At 41.9% G+C, this 13,058-nt stretch overlaps 1 protein-coding gene across 1 annotated transcript in view; it reads left to right on the top strand.

The window, feature by feature from the left end:
- The window catches only part of MAGI1 (membrane associated guanylate kinase, WW and PDZ domain containing 1), a 301,318-nt gene extending 288,301 nt beyond the window's left edge, over positions 1–13,017 (top strand). Inside the window, 7 exon segments of the mRNA XM_009997017.1 lie at positions 185–352; positions 4,879–4,969; positions 5,091–5,154; positions 6,131–6,277; positions 8,204–8,342; positions 11,980–12,465; positions 12,468–13,017. Coding sequence (XP_009995319.1) covers positions 185–352; positions 4,879–4,969; positions 5,091–5,154; positions 6,131–6,277; positions 8,204–8,342; positions 11,980–12,465; positions 12,468–12,556 — 1,184 coding nt within the window. The 3' untranslated portion in view covers positions 12,557–13,017.
- Positions 13,018–13,058: the final 41 nt, after the last annotated feature.

Here is a 13,058-nt window from a genome sequence, read left to right as displayed (position 1 = left end):
TTCCCTTTTCAACCCTTTTTCTCCTTTTCCCCTTCACCGTATTCCCACGTACGTAAACGATTAAAAAACCAAAACCAAACCAAACCCACACACACAAAAACCCACAAACCAAACCAAACACAATCCCCCCCCCAAACCAATACAAAAGCAGGAAATGCATGTGTGGCCATGCCTCACAAAATAGGTCGGATAATTGAAGGGAGTCCCGCCGACCGCTGTGGGAAGCTGAAAGTAGGCGACCGGATCTTGGCCGTCAACGGGTGCTCCATCACCAACAAGTCCCACTCAGACATCGTCAACCTCATTAAGGAAGCGGGAAACACCGTCACCCTGCGCATCATTCCAGGAGATGGTAAAGTATATGTTTCCTGCTGTCTTACCCTCTCCTTGGTTTTGTTCCTGAGCTTTTTTTGGATCCGTTGGAGCTGCGGAGTCATGGAGGGCTCGGCTTCCCGTCCCGCTGTGGGGATTAGCAGTGAGGGAGGTGGTTGGTTTTCCATGGCTTGAATTTTTGTTTTTATAGAAGTGGGAGATTTTTTTTAAAAGAGGGAGGTGCTGATTCTACATGAAAAAAAGAATATTCCCTTCTCTCATGTTCCTCCATGTACCTCCTTAAAAGAATCTGTACATTTGATGCCTGTCTCGGTGCACTTTGTTTTGGTTCTTAATTTAATAATGCAGCTTTAGAATATGTGGGAATCACTTGTTAATGTGTGGGATTCCTGAAGCTTTGTATGTACATAAGCAGGCTAGAGCGTAAAGAGATCACAGGAAGGGATAAACACTTTGTCATGCTTTAAGCTGTTTGAAAAGAAGATTTGTTTTTATTCTGGGTAAGTTGCTTTGGGAGCAAGCTCAGTACATTTTGAAATGAGTTTCTTAACTGACTGTAGCTCTGGAGCTGCTCTGTGCTTGCAGCTGATCATTGCAAGTGGTCCCCCAGACAGGATCTCACTTACAGATCAGAGGGAACATGCAGGATCCCTAATAACATCCTGACATTTGGTATTCATTTCAGGTCATTGAACTATTTAATAAAAATAAGGATCTGTGTTAAAGATCAGTTTCATTACACTGATCCCTATTGCTCTCTTTTAAGCTGAACCATGGGTATGACATTGATGGCTCAGATACAGTGTTAGTGAGCATTTTTTAGCATTGTAGAGGGCACTAGTTAAGTAGAGAAGGTGTGATTAAGTTTGAAAGAAAGGTTGAGAAAGCATGGCTGAATTGAACCAGGTGTCTACAAAGCAGAATTAAGAAGTTACATGATGTGATTTGCAGTGAGAAGCATTTGGTAGTTGCTAACGTGTGTACTTTGTAACCCTGAAATATGGATTTGGTTACCCCACAGAGCACAATTTTGCTGTTTAGTTGTAGGATAAAAATAGGCCAGGATGAGAAATTATCTAGTTATAAATTATTTCTGTTTAGGATTATCTGTTTTGCAGAAAGGCTTTATTTTCCTGCTGTTTAGTAGCTACCAGGTCAAATGGTATATGATCCTTTGCTGTTTCCAGCAAATTGAGTGTTCATGAATAATAAAATGGCTGTGAATTAGGCTAACATTTGAGCAGGGCTGTGAGTGCCAGTTTTGAAAGGTACACTGAGAGAACTGGTCATTACCTGTATTTTGGTATCTGATCAAAATGAAAGAAAGCGAATCTTTGAATAAAGAAACGAATAAATCTCTTTAAAAGACAAAAATAGCTAAGACATAAATACCTTCTGAATGGTTTAAGTTTTTTTTTTTTTTAAGAAGAATGTAGCCTCCTGCCATGAATGCTTAGCTAGTCTTATTTGTGCAAATATGCATACAAAATCCCATGTTAAATTGTTTAGGTCAGAAGGGAGATCTGTGCCTGAGACTGGCATCAGGTATTACTCGAAAAGGTGAAAAGCTGTCATTTAGGAAAGGAGTCACCTCTCTTCTCTCATAACAATGCAGGTCAGATTGCCAACTCTGCATAGAATGACCTGCATTTCATTTCTAAAACCCAGTAAGGCCAGACACTCAAAATTGCTGAGAGGCTCCGAAAAAAAAAGAGATTTAAGAAATTGGCCTCCCCATTGTTTTCTCTTTGCTGTCTTTGGATGCTTTTCTTAATTTGTTGCTTTCTGTTTGTTTTGTTTGTTTGTTTTGGGGTGCTTTTTGGGTTTATATAAATGGTCTAACATTGCTCTTAAAGGCTGGGGGGGAGGAAGAATAAATCAGAAACCATGCTTCTCAGATAAACATAACACTAAGGCTCATCAGAAGACTCACAATAAACTCACACTGCTAATCTCTTCTAACATTATTAAAACCACCAAGGGTTTCTGCTGTGTAATAAGTCTTGCATCTGGCTGCCAGTGACCACTGCAGGAGTGCATTTGCAATGCAGTAATGATGCTTTAACATGCTACCAGCTGATGCAAGGATACAGGGAGCTGAAAAATGACAAGCTTAGATTAAGCATTTAATTGAGGTCCGAGTATTCCAGGTCAGAACAGGGCAGTCAGTGAAATATTCAGGATTTAGAACATACAATTGTAATTCTTATAGATATGTTTTTCTCATATATTAGTGTTCTGTTCCAGTTTTGCATGATGACTGGCATGCATCCTGAAACTGTTTAAAACACTAGCAAAATTATGCACAACTCTTGAGTCATGGGATAGGGTGGGCTAAAGATAGATGCAGTACAGTGGCATGAAGATACATCTGGACCAAGATGTGTTGGTCCTCTACATGGTATTCTTAGTGTAACCTACCAAAGGGGTAGGAATCTTGCATTCTCTTTGAAGCCCATCTTCATCTGACCTCCACATATTTGTGGAGGTTGTCAGAGGCTTTTGTTCTGGATGAATACAGGACACTTAACTATGTTTTAGGGCCTTTTTATTTTGAAGACAAATTTCAGCATCATGTTATCTTCCCAAAATACACAGAATTATTTCTTAAAATCCAACAGTGTAACCACACATAGGGATGACTTGTCACACAAGCCAGCTGTAGCACATTGTGGTCATGTCTTTCCTGAGAGGTGCAGGCAGACTGAGGAGCCTCTCTTAACCTGCAGGCCACTAGGCACAAACCAGCTCTGGTTTGGAAGATGTTACAGCTGTATATGAGGGTCTGAGAGTTTGTTAACTTGGGCAGAGTAATGCAGGCAAAGGAGCTGTGTTCTTGATGCACCCATCTGCTAAAATGGTTCTTCCTTTTCCCTTTTCCTGAGTTTCCCTTGACATACACAGAAAGAAGTGAGCTTCACCTCATCTTCACATGTCCACAAGAGGTCTGTGAAAGAAAACAGGTTCCCAGGACAAAGTGAGCCTGTGCCTACCATCTATCCTTAATGCAGGCAAAAAACCTCCCTTTTCTGCAATTTTGTATTGCAGTTGGACTCTGTTTAATAATGGCTGATTTCTCCATAGTCAGTAAAATTAACTACCAAATGCCTGCAGCATAAGAGGCAAACAAGGGCAAGGTACACATTGCAATTTTTTGTTGGAGATCCAGGTGTCTGATGGTGGCTTATTTTTTTAAGTGGGATCAGAACTAGATAAATTCAGTCAAGAAACAAAGTGCATGACATTAATTTTAGGCAGAATTTTAAAAGGTTCTGGGTTAACTCTGGTCTTATTGAAGTCTTACTGAGCTCCAAGATGATAAGGGGACCATTTTGCCATGCCATGCTGTGAAGGACAACTGGATAGCTCTGTTTCAGTTGTGCCTGCAGCAACTCCCTTCCCAGTTTTGTGAAGCAATGGTGAGGACCTCTCCTGGAGCTACCTCCTGTGCTTAGAGAAATAGGGCATTTGTAAAGGCTGATGTTGAGCTGAGAGCCCTTCACCATGGCATAAATAGGGTTTTGTAGTTAATTTTCCTCTCTGTATCCTCTTGGTGAGCCCTTTTGTGAATGTGAATGGTAGCCTGAGCTGTTGGTGCCCTGGGAACAGGCAGTTCCACGTCCCTGCATGCAGCTTGGAGTGCTGTGGCAGTGGGTTGTATTTCAGAGATGGATCTGGGGAAGCTCGGGTTTTATCCACATTCAGTATCACCTTGTGAGGTATTAAATGAAAGCCACTTCTCAATCCTACTGAAGATTGCAGTTTCTGATGAAGGAAGCACTGATAAGCTTATAATCCATGGAATAGTTATTGCCTCTATAAAACTAATCCAGCTGACATTCCATATTTGGAGACTTTAATAATTGGAATTCATGTCATTAGACAACAGTTGAGTGGTCTTGGGTTTTTCTTGAGATTAATGAGAGTGCTGATGTATTTGGTCACTAACCCTTCCCCCTCCAGTTTGTGTATTTATGGTATCAACATATTATATTTAAATATAATATATTGTATAAATCACTATTTGTGATGGGTGGCTGTGGCAGTTTCTGGTGCTAATTAACTATGTAACTTTTGTTGTGGTGATGATGATTAAGCTAAAAATGATGCCTACACTAAAGACTTGATTATTTCAAGAGCGTAGGGTGCAGCAGCAGGAGCTGTGGGACAGTGTTTTTTGCTTGGTACAGGGTATTTAGAAGTTTTGTTCTTACAAAGAAGCAAAACAGTTTGCACAGAAATTTGGTACATCTGATGGCAAACACCAGGAAACAACTGAGCCAAGAGGGATATGTCACATTAAGTTTCAATGTGCAACTCAAATTTCTCTGCAAGCGAGGTGCTGTACATTTCATCTACACAATTACTGTGACTTAGCTTAGACTTGTTCCTGATAATTTTTGGATTTAAGAAATTTGAGCCCGTCCTGGGCTCTTTAAAAACAACACAAGGATGTTCTCCAGTAAAATGCCTGTGTAAAACTTTTATTTTATCAGTGAATAGCCAATAGTCCTCCTTCATAATGAAAAATAATTTATTTTGCAGAATCCTCCAATGCTACTTTATTGACCAATGCAGAAAAAATTGCTACAATTACAACCACACATACTCCTCAGCAAATACCCCAGGAGACCAGGTCAGATTGTTTTCCTTGAGGAGAACACGTTGACGTGCTCTCTCTTTGGTTGCTTCTTGATCATCTTCACATCCCATGAGCTGTATTTTTCCTCTCTCCCTCTTTCTGTCATCTATTACAGCAGGAACAACACCAAACCAAAGCAGGAATCTCAGTTTGATTTCAAACCACCCCAAGCAGCCCAGGTAAGGAGAACCTTTCTGATTGTTTTGTTTGCTCCAGACTTTTGCTTCCAATCTGCTTGAGGGCTATGTTCAAATATTTTCTTTGAAAATTCCTACTGGGAAACTGTTTCCCCTCAGCCTGCTTGCAGAAGAAAGAAGAATTTGCTGATTACTTTCTTAATGTATGTTTCTGGGTTTTTCAGCTGAGAAACAGTCCCAACACATTCTCATCAAGACTTTTAGGGAGAGGGGAAAAAAAAACTACAAACCAATACGTTTTCATTACAGTAATAATTTATTTGTTTGTTTATTTAATTGTATATTTCAAGGAGCCTGTTGAGAAAGTACTTTTGTGTGCAAATGATAAATTCAGAGAACAAAAATGAGAAAAGGTAAATAAGAAGCAATAGCTGGAGTGTTCCAGCTTTTGCAGATGGCATCTTATTAGAGAGATTATCTCACTGTAAACTTTCCTTGCCACTGGCCATTCCAGAAGTAACCTCTTCCATCAGGAATGTCAAAACATCCCTACGTTAGCAGCATTTGTGGCAAATAATGCACAAGCTTCTGAGCTTCTTGCAGAGGAATAGGTGAGGTGGTGACAAAAAGGAAAAGCCAGCACCATATCATAGCTTGTCCCAGGCTAAGGAAAGCCTGACAGTGGAAGTGAGGTTGTCCTGGCCTTCCTTTGCAGTTTGCAGAACACTAACCCCCTCCAGAAATGTTCCTTTCTGCCCTGAGCACAGGAGGTTTGTCTAACAGAGGTGCCTAAAAACACGTGGGATGTGGCCAAGTTCCTTCATCTAAACAGCCCTTTGCAGGCCACCACCAGAGCTCTGGATTGCAGGAGATCCTAGTCTGGGTGGGAATACTCAACTGATTTTCTCTTTTTTAATTATGAGTAACAAAAAAAATAACGCTGGTTGGTTGAATTATTTCAAAATGAGAGTAGAGCAGCATTTAACTTTCTGTTCTGTTGTGCCTATCTTCCCTCCAGCAGGACCAAGACTTTTACACTGTTGAGCTGGAAAGAGGAGCCAAAGGGTTTGGCTTTAGCCTGCGAGGTGGCCGGGAGTACAACATGGACCTGTACGTGCTGCGGTTAGCTGAGGATGGGCCAGCAGAGAGATGTGGGAAGATGAGGGTATGCACAAGCTGATTTTTAAAAAGCATGCTGCTTTGCAAGAAGCTGACTTCCCTGCCTCTCCCTCACAGGCACACCTTCTGCCCTGCCAGCAAAGAGGAAAATGAGTGTTAACTGAAAGGAGCAGTGGTTCCTATTTACTTCTGTTAGTGGCCTCTGTCACTCTCGGCATGCAGGCTGCAGCACTGGGTGTGCATTGGGGTATTTCACCCCCTTGCTCCAATGCAGCTTTCCAAAATCTAGTACATGATCTGACTTAAAGCCTAACAAAGATATGTGTAGCAATGAAAATGTAATAGCTGCAATCTCTCTCCAGCTCTTTCAAAGCTGCAGCTGTGAGTAGAGAACCAATGTGTTCCACTTATCCTCTCCCCTGCTGGTGGGCAGAGTGGGGAGAGTGTATATTGACCCACAGGTTGCAAAATTAGAATGTAGCTTTTTTTTTAGTGTTAACTTCACAAATCAGCTAAACAATAAACATACTAAGAGTGACATGTTCTTTAAAATGCCTGTGGAAAAATTAAATTGCCAAGTTTTCTGTAGTCCTTGCTCCCCTCTTAGAGAATGCATGATAACCAGGTATGTCTTTTTCTTCTCCAGGTATATCATGTGAAGGGTGTTTTAGAATTTCTTTTGTTAGGGGTAGATTTACTGGTTCAAAATTTTCTCTGATGAAAAGAAATCAATGCTGTCCTGTGGAAGCCAATGCTTTGACAAGCTCTTCCAAGCTGTTATCCTATCCTGATCAATTATTATATTTTAAAAAGCAGGTTTACTGGTTCATAGTAGGCATCTATATCCAAGCAAGAAATGGTATCCAAGCAAGAAATGGACCTCAAAAGGCTATTTGAACATCCCAGTTACATCAGAGTGTGAAACAAGAAAACACTTTAACCAAAAACTTTAAAAATAATTGAAATAGAATAAAATAACTCCAGTTCTAACACCGCTCTAGGTATTGAGCAATACAATCATCTAAGGTGGTTTTACAGACAGCAATGACATATTTTGATGCCTCAAGCTTTCCCTGTCATCTTCACGTCTCCTAGGCCCCTTCATAGTGGTTTTTGTAGACTCTCACTGGAAGAATCACAGAACCACAGAATCCTAGGGGTTGGAAGGGACCTCAAAAGACCATCCAGTCCAACCCCCCTGCCAGAGCAGGGGCACCCAGAGCACATCACACAGGAACGTGTCCAGGGGGGTTTGAAAGTCTCCAGAGAAGGAGACTCCCCAGCTTCTCTGGGCAGCCTGTCCCAGGGCTCTGTCACTCTCACAGGAAAGAAGTTCTTCCTGATATTCATAGGGAACCTCCTGTGCTCCAGTTTACACCCACTGTCCCTTGTCCTGTCACTGGACATTACTGAACAAAGCCTGGCTCTGGCCTCCTGACACTCACCCTTAAATGTATCTATAAACATTGATGAGGTGGCCCCTCAGTCTCCTCTTCTCCAAGCTCAAGAGACCCAGCTCCGTCAACCACTCCCTTAGTCATCTCTGTGGCTCTGCCCTGGACTCTTTCAAGCAGTTCCCTGTGTTTCTGGAACTGTGGGGCCCAGAACTGGACACAATATTCCAGATGCAGCCTCACCAAGGCAGAATAGAGGGGGAGGAGAACCTCTCTTGACCTACTAATCACACCCCTTCTAACACACCCCAGGATGCCATTGGCCTTCTTGGCCACAAAAGCACAGTGCTGGCTCATGGCCATCCTTCTGTCCCCTGAGCTCTAGGGTGGCATTACACTGGAGTAACCCCAGTCTGCTCACGATCTAACCAACCTCCTGATGAGAAGCAAGTTTTTAGTGAATCCAGACATATTTAGTTCTTCCTCTATCCTTGCTGTGGCTGTAGCCTCGTGGCATTCTGGTGGTGACCCTCATGGAGGCTTGTTTCTAATCTTAGACTCTTTTCTTGCATTGACAGATCGGTGATGAAATCTTAGAGATCAATGGAGAAACTACAAAGAACATGAAGCACGCTCGGGCCATCGAACTGATTAAAAACGGTGGCCGCAGGGTCCGCCTGTTTCTGAAACGTGGAGATGGCTCTGTCCCAGAATATGGTGGGTCAAACTATGAAAACATTCCTTTCTTCCCTGGCATCACTCCATGAATGATTTGTCTCAAGATCTGAAGCGGGAATTCTTTTTTATTTTCCTTTCTCACCAGTGTCTTACCAACCTTTGCAACACATGGTTAATTGCCTCGCTTGTGCTGAATTTTCTACACATTTCATCCTTTGCTTGCTTCCATGGACTTGGGGCGCAGTGTAAGGCAAGATCATCATAGCAGTATTTTTGGTGATCAGAGAGGAAAACAAAACAAAACAAACCTTATTCTCTTGTCCAGCCAAACAAGGAATGTCGTTGAACTGTGCCAAACTGTTTCTCAGTGGCTGAATTGTTGTTTCAAATAGGTCTCTACTTCTAATCAATGCAAAAACTGGCATCCTGAGTTACTATTCTGAAGCAGTGATTTTTTTTTTGGTTAGTTTTTTCTCTTAGTTCCTGCCTGTATCCATAGACATGAATGCCCAAATGGCTTATGAGATTTTTGCCTTCCCTTAATATTTATGTAAATATTTATAAAGTTATTTAAGAAAAAGAAAAAAAAATATTTACTGCAAAAAATATATTTATTTGGCCTCCTGAGCCCTTTTCATCCCACTTAAACTTTCTGCTGGTTTCAACTAGTTAATTTGTAAGGTCTGAAAAGGTGAGGAGGTTACGAAAAGGTGCTCTCATGTCTGTCTTGGGGGAAACATTCAGTCCTTGTTTCTCACTAAGAATTGCATTAGATTTCCTTTTCTTCCCCTGGAGGTTGGATTGCAGGGTGGCTTAACTTAGCACACTATTTAATATTATAATTATGTCTTATTTATTTGAGATAATTGTCAAATATTGTGCCCTCGATGGAGGGCTACTCCCAACCAAAGGTCTCTGAGGTTTCTATAGAAACTGATAATTGAAGGGATGTCCTTTATACTTTTCTCCCCGTATTTGGGTTATTTCTGTCAGTAAGTTCTGTGTTTATCATTCACTCCGTGTCCTAAAATCAGAAACAAAACCCTCCTGCACAATTTATGAACCAGGTTTTCTTTTCATTTACTGTACCAGGTTTGAGAGTTTCTGCTCGCTCTGCTTGTTATTTAATTTAAAATTACCTTAAAATTCAGAGTATAACCAACAAACAATTGAAGTGTTTAACAACATGAGAGGGAAATTGTGGGTTTACACTTCTGTAATATAAATAGCACACCAGAAGGTTCAATGATGGCACTGAAATTCTGTAATGTTCTTTCTACCTTTGTCTTTTCCTATACTCCTCTGGATGTACAGTACTGTATCATATGCTAGACTGCATAAATACCCTGTAAATTAAGTGCTTCACTTCTCAAAGCATATGTCTGTTGCACTGAGGATGGAAATCCACCACCAATTTTCTTTTGGCTAATGCTAAACCACTAAACATTCATTCTCCAAGCAAGGATTTAATATACAGGGGTTGCACTACTGTAAAGAATATCCTTGTAACATTTGGGACTCCTTCCTCTCTTCATTCTGTTCGCTGCAGTCGCAAATGGTTCCTCTAATAATGTTAAGTTCCAATATTTTTCTGACTCGATTGGAACGTGCTTCTCTATGAGGCTGTATATTTTTGTAATGAGTTTTGTACTTATTTTTAATGTTGTGGTCTCTGGTGGACTTTATTTTTTGTTGTTGTTTGATTGTTAATGTTTTTTCTATGACATTCTGTGTCGCTGTTCCAGCTGTCTTTTAGAATGGATGCTCTCGTTGTCTGGGTTATTGAATCACCTCTTAGATGTCTCTTTATGTCACTATAATAACAACTGCTGTCTTTGCAGCCTTATATTTGGGTGAAGCCTAGACAATCTGGAAAAATAAACTTTCTTTATTCTAAGATAAAATATGAAGATTTTTCTTTCTTTCCTCTTTATTATAGGGAATCTAAATTTTCTGCTTTTCTCTTTCTCTTTCTCTTACTTTTCTTGGTGCTGGGCTCTTCCTTCCTCAGCGATGATACCTCCTAATATCGCTGCATGTATGAGAAATGACAAGCTCGGGGAGTCTTGCTTCTACCTTATGGGCCATAATCAAACTACGGTTTGTAGCTAAAATCAATATTAGGTGTTTTTGTGCTGTGGCCTAATTCCCTCACATTGCTTTCCGCTTCGCTATATTTTATATGTCCAGCAATTCATTCCGAGCACCCTGCGTCCCCTGAATTGTAAGTACACCACAGGACACCTTTAAACCTTGCTTGTACCTTGTGTGATAGCCAGGTGGCCCCAAGCCACGTGCTTACAGCTATGGAAAAGCAGTGTGGTCCCCAGCTGCTGCCTGAAAATGCTAATAAAAATGCCCACACATGAGTCGCAACGTGGGGTTCACCTGAAAGCCACAAAAATCACGGCCCGTGCACATGCCGACCTCCTCAAGCTAAGGAACGGAAATGCCATCCGATGAGAGGCACTTTGCGTGATGGCAGGAGGAATGAGGATGGTAGACTGTTTGGCTGGGGGGAGGGAAGATCAAAAGAAGAAAAACGGGGGAAAAAATCTGTCCCCACAAGTGTTTGTGAGGGTCTTCAGGAGAGTCCACCTCGAGGTGGGTGTCTCGGAGCGAGCAGTAGGAAGCCTGCAGGAAGCGTAGCTGACGCCAGCTGAGCTGCCCGCACAAGTTACTTTTAAGAAGTAAACAATAAGCAAATAAAAGCAACGCTCACATTAAGTCAGCACAGCTACTTTAATGTCTGACATGTCTATAATTAATCATTCATAAACATCCGTTACAAATGAGTAATTGTAGCTTAGCTACAGCACGGGGTTGTTTTTTAGTTTTGGGACTGGTTCTTCTGCTTTGCAGTTTGTCTCATAGAGGTAGCTTGGCTGTATTTTACCTGAAATACTACCTCAAAAATAATGAATTGAAGATTAGGTTTTAATCAAAACCATATTATAATATCATATTTATACATATTATAATACCCTTCCATTGCTTTGATATTAAAAAATATATATATATCATAACTTCTGTCATCGTTGTTCGAATCATTGTGGCAAAACCAAAATCTACCCTAGGACTTTTCATAACGTGGTGGAACTGAGATTAAGTAACGTCTTAATAAATGGAAATTGCATGATTACAGTCTGATTCTCACACCTTCAAAATGTTATTTTATGAGGTGAAAACTTAATAATCAATTCTATTTTCTATGCATTTTCTGCTATTTGAAACAAGGCCTCCCACACTTGGCAGGCAGTTCTTTCAAAAGATCCCAAAGAAAAATATTCTTTCCTAAAAAGCCCCTTTATTGGAAACTTCAAAAAACAGCCAACAACCTGAACTACAATATTTTTTTCCCCCCACTGGAAAGAAAATAGTATAACCCAAACATGATGAATTGGGCTTGGGGGAAATGTAAAATGCCCCATGACAAGAGGAGCGTAAAGATCATATCCACTTGGACCAAAACACGGCTAATGACCAGAGCAACACCAGTACTAACCCCTAACTCTCGTTGTTGACAGTTAAATTAACCAAATGCTTCAGTTAGGCTTCACTGACTGCTTTACCACTTGTTTGTTTTTGTCACTAATGAAGTCTGAAGAGTGCTAAGTGGTGTCACGGCGCCGCGGAAGGCATCGGTACCAAACGCTTTGCTGTTATTTTCTTTCAGACCCCAGCAGTGACAGGAACAGTCCCGCCACAGGTTCACAAAATGTATCGGAAATGAAACCCGCACCATCCGACCGACGGCAGCACCCATCATCGGAGTCCAGTTATCCACCAGACCTTCACAAATCATCACAACATGGGGACAAGCGGACTTACGTTAGAGACCTAAAAGGCAGCAGAGAGTTTAGCAGACATCCCAACGAACACCACACTTGGAACGGGACTTCTAAAACCAACGACCACGTGCCAGGCAGGAGGACGGAGAGGTCGCCGGAGAAGAGGCGAGAGAGGCAGCTGGAGAGGGCGGTGGTGGTGAACGGGCAGAAGAGGAGGTCTCCCGAAAAGCGGCGGGAAGGGACCAGGAGCGCTGACAACACCTTGGAGAGGCGGGAACGGCACGAGAGGAGGAGAGACCTCTCCCCCGAGAGGCGCAGGGAGCGCTCGCCCAGCCGCCGCCGGCGGTCGCTGGAGAGACTGATGGAGCCCCGGGGGGGAGGCGGGAGCCGAGCCGCAGGCCCGAGCAGCAGCAGCAGCGCAGGCGGCCGTACAAGGAGTGCAGCACCGACCTCAGCATCTGAGGGGTTCCCCCCACCTTCCCCCCGCCACGTGAGCTGAAACCATCCGGCTTTCGCAGGCGGGGAGACAGCTGGCACCTGCTGATCCTACAAACCTTTTATGCAGATGAAATCTTAGAACAAACAGAGAAACAAACAAAAACAAAAAAAGTGTTGTGCCTGATGTATAATATTAAAGAAAGTATTTTTCAGTGTATTTTTTTTTTTTTTTTAATTACTTGCCAAATGTTGGTCCTAAAGGATTATAAAATTTTGTTTCTACATTCTTTGTAGATTTCTTAAAAATAATTCCTTTAATGGGCTACTTCCCCCCCCCTCCCCAATGTAGTAAATGGGGGTAGCCAGTAATATAATATAGGCAAAGGATTTTATGACCAAGTTTGAATAATTTGATCCAGACTGTTCTCTAGTGACTCACTGCTACACTGTATGTAGAACATTTTTTAAGGGTTGGGGGTGGGGTAGGAAGAAAATGGTTCATCTCAGTAGGGGTGGAGCGCTCCTG

The sequence above is a fragment of the Chaetura pelagica genome, unplaced genomic scaffold, assembly GCF_000747805.2.
Source record: "Chaetura pelagica isolate M959 unplaced genomic scaffold, ChaPel_1.0 scaffold364, whole genome shotgun sequence".
NCBI lineage: Eukaryota > Metazoa > Chordata > Aves > Apodiformes > Apodidae > Chaetura > Chaetura pelagica.
The sequence above is the reverse complement of the archived record's forward strand: the minus strand, read 5'-3'. Positions and strand labels throughout refer to the sequence as shown.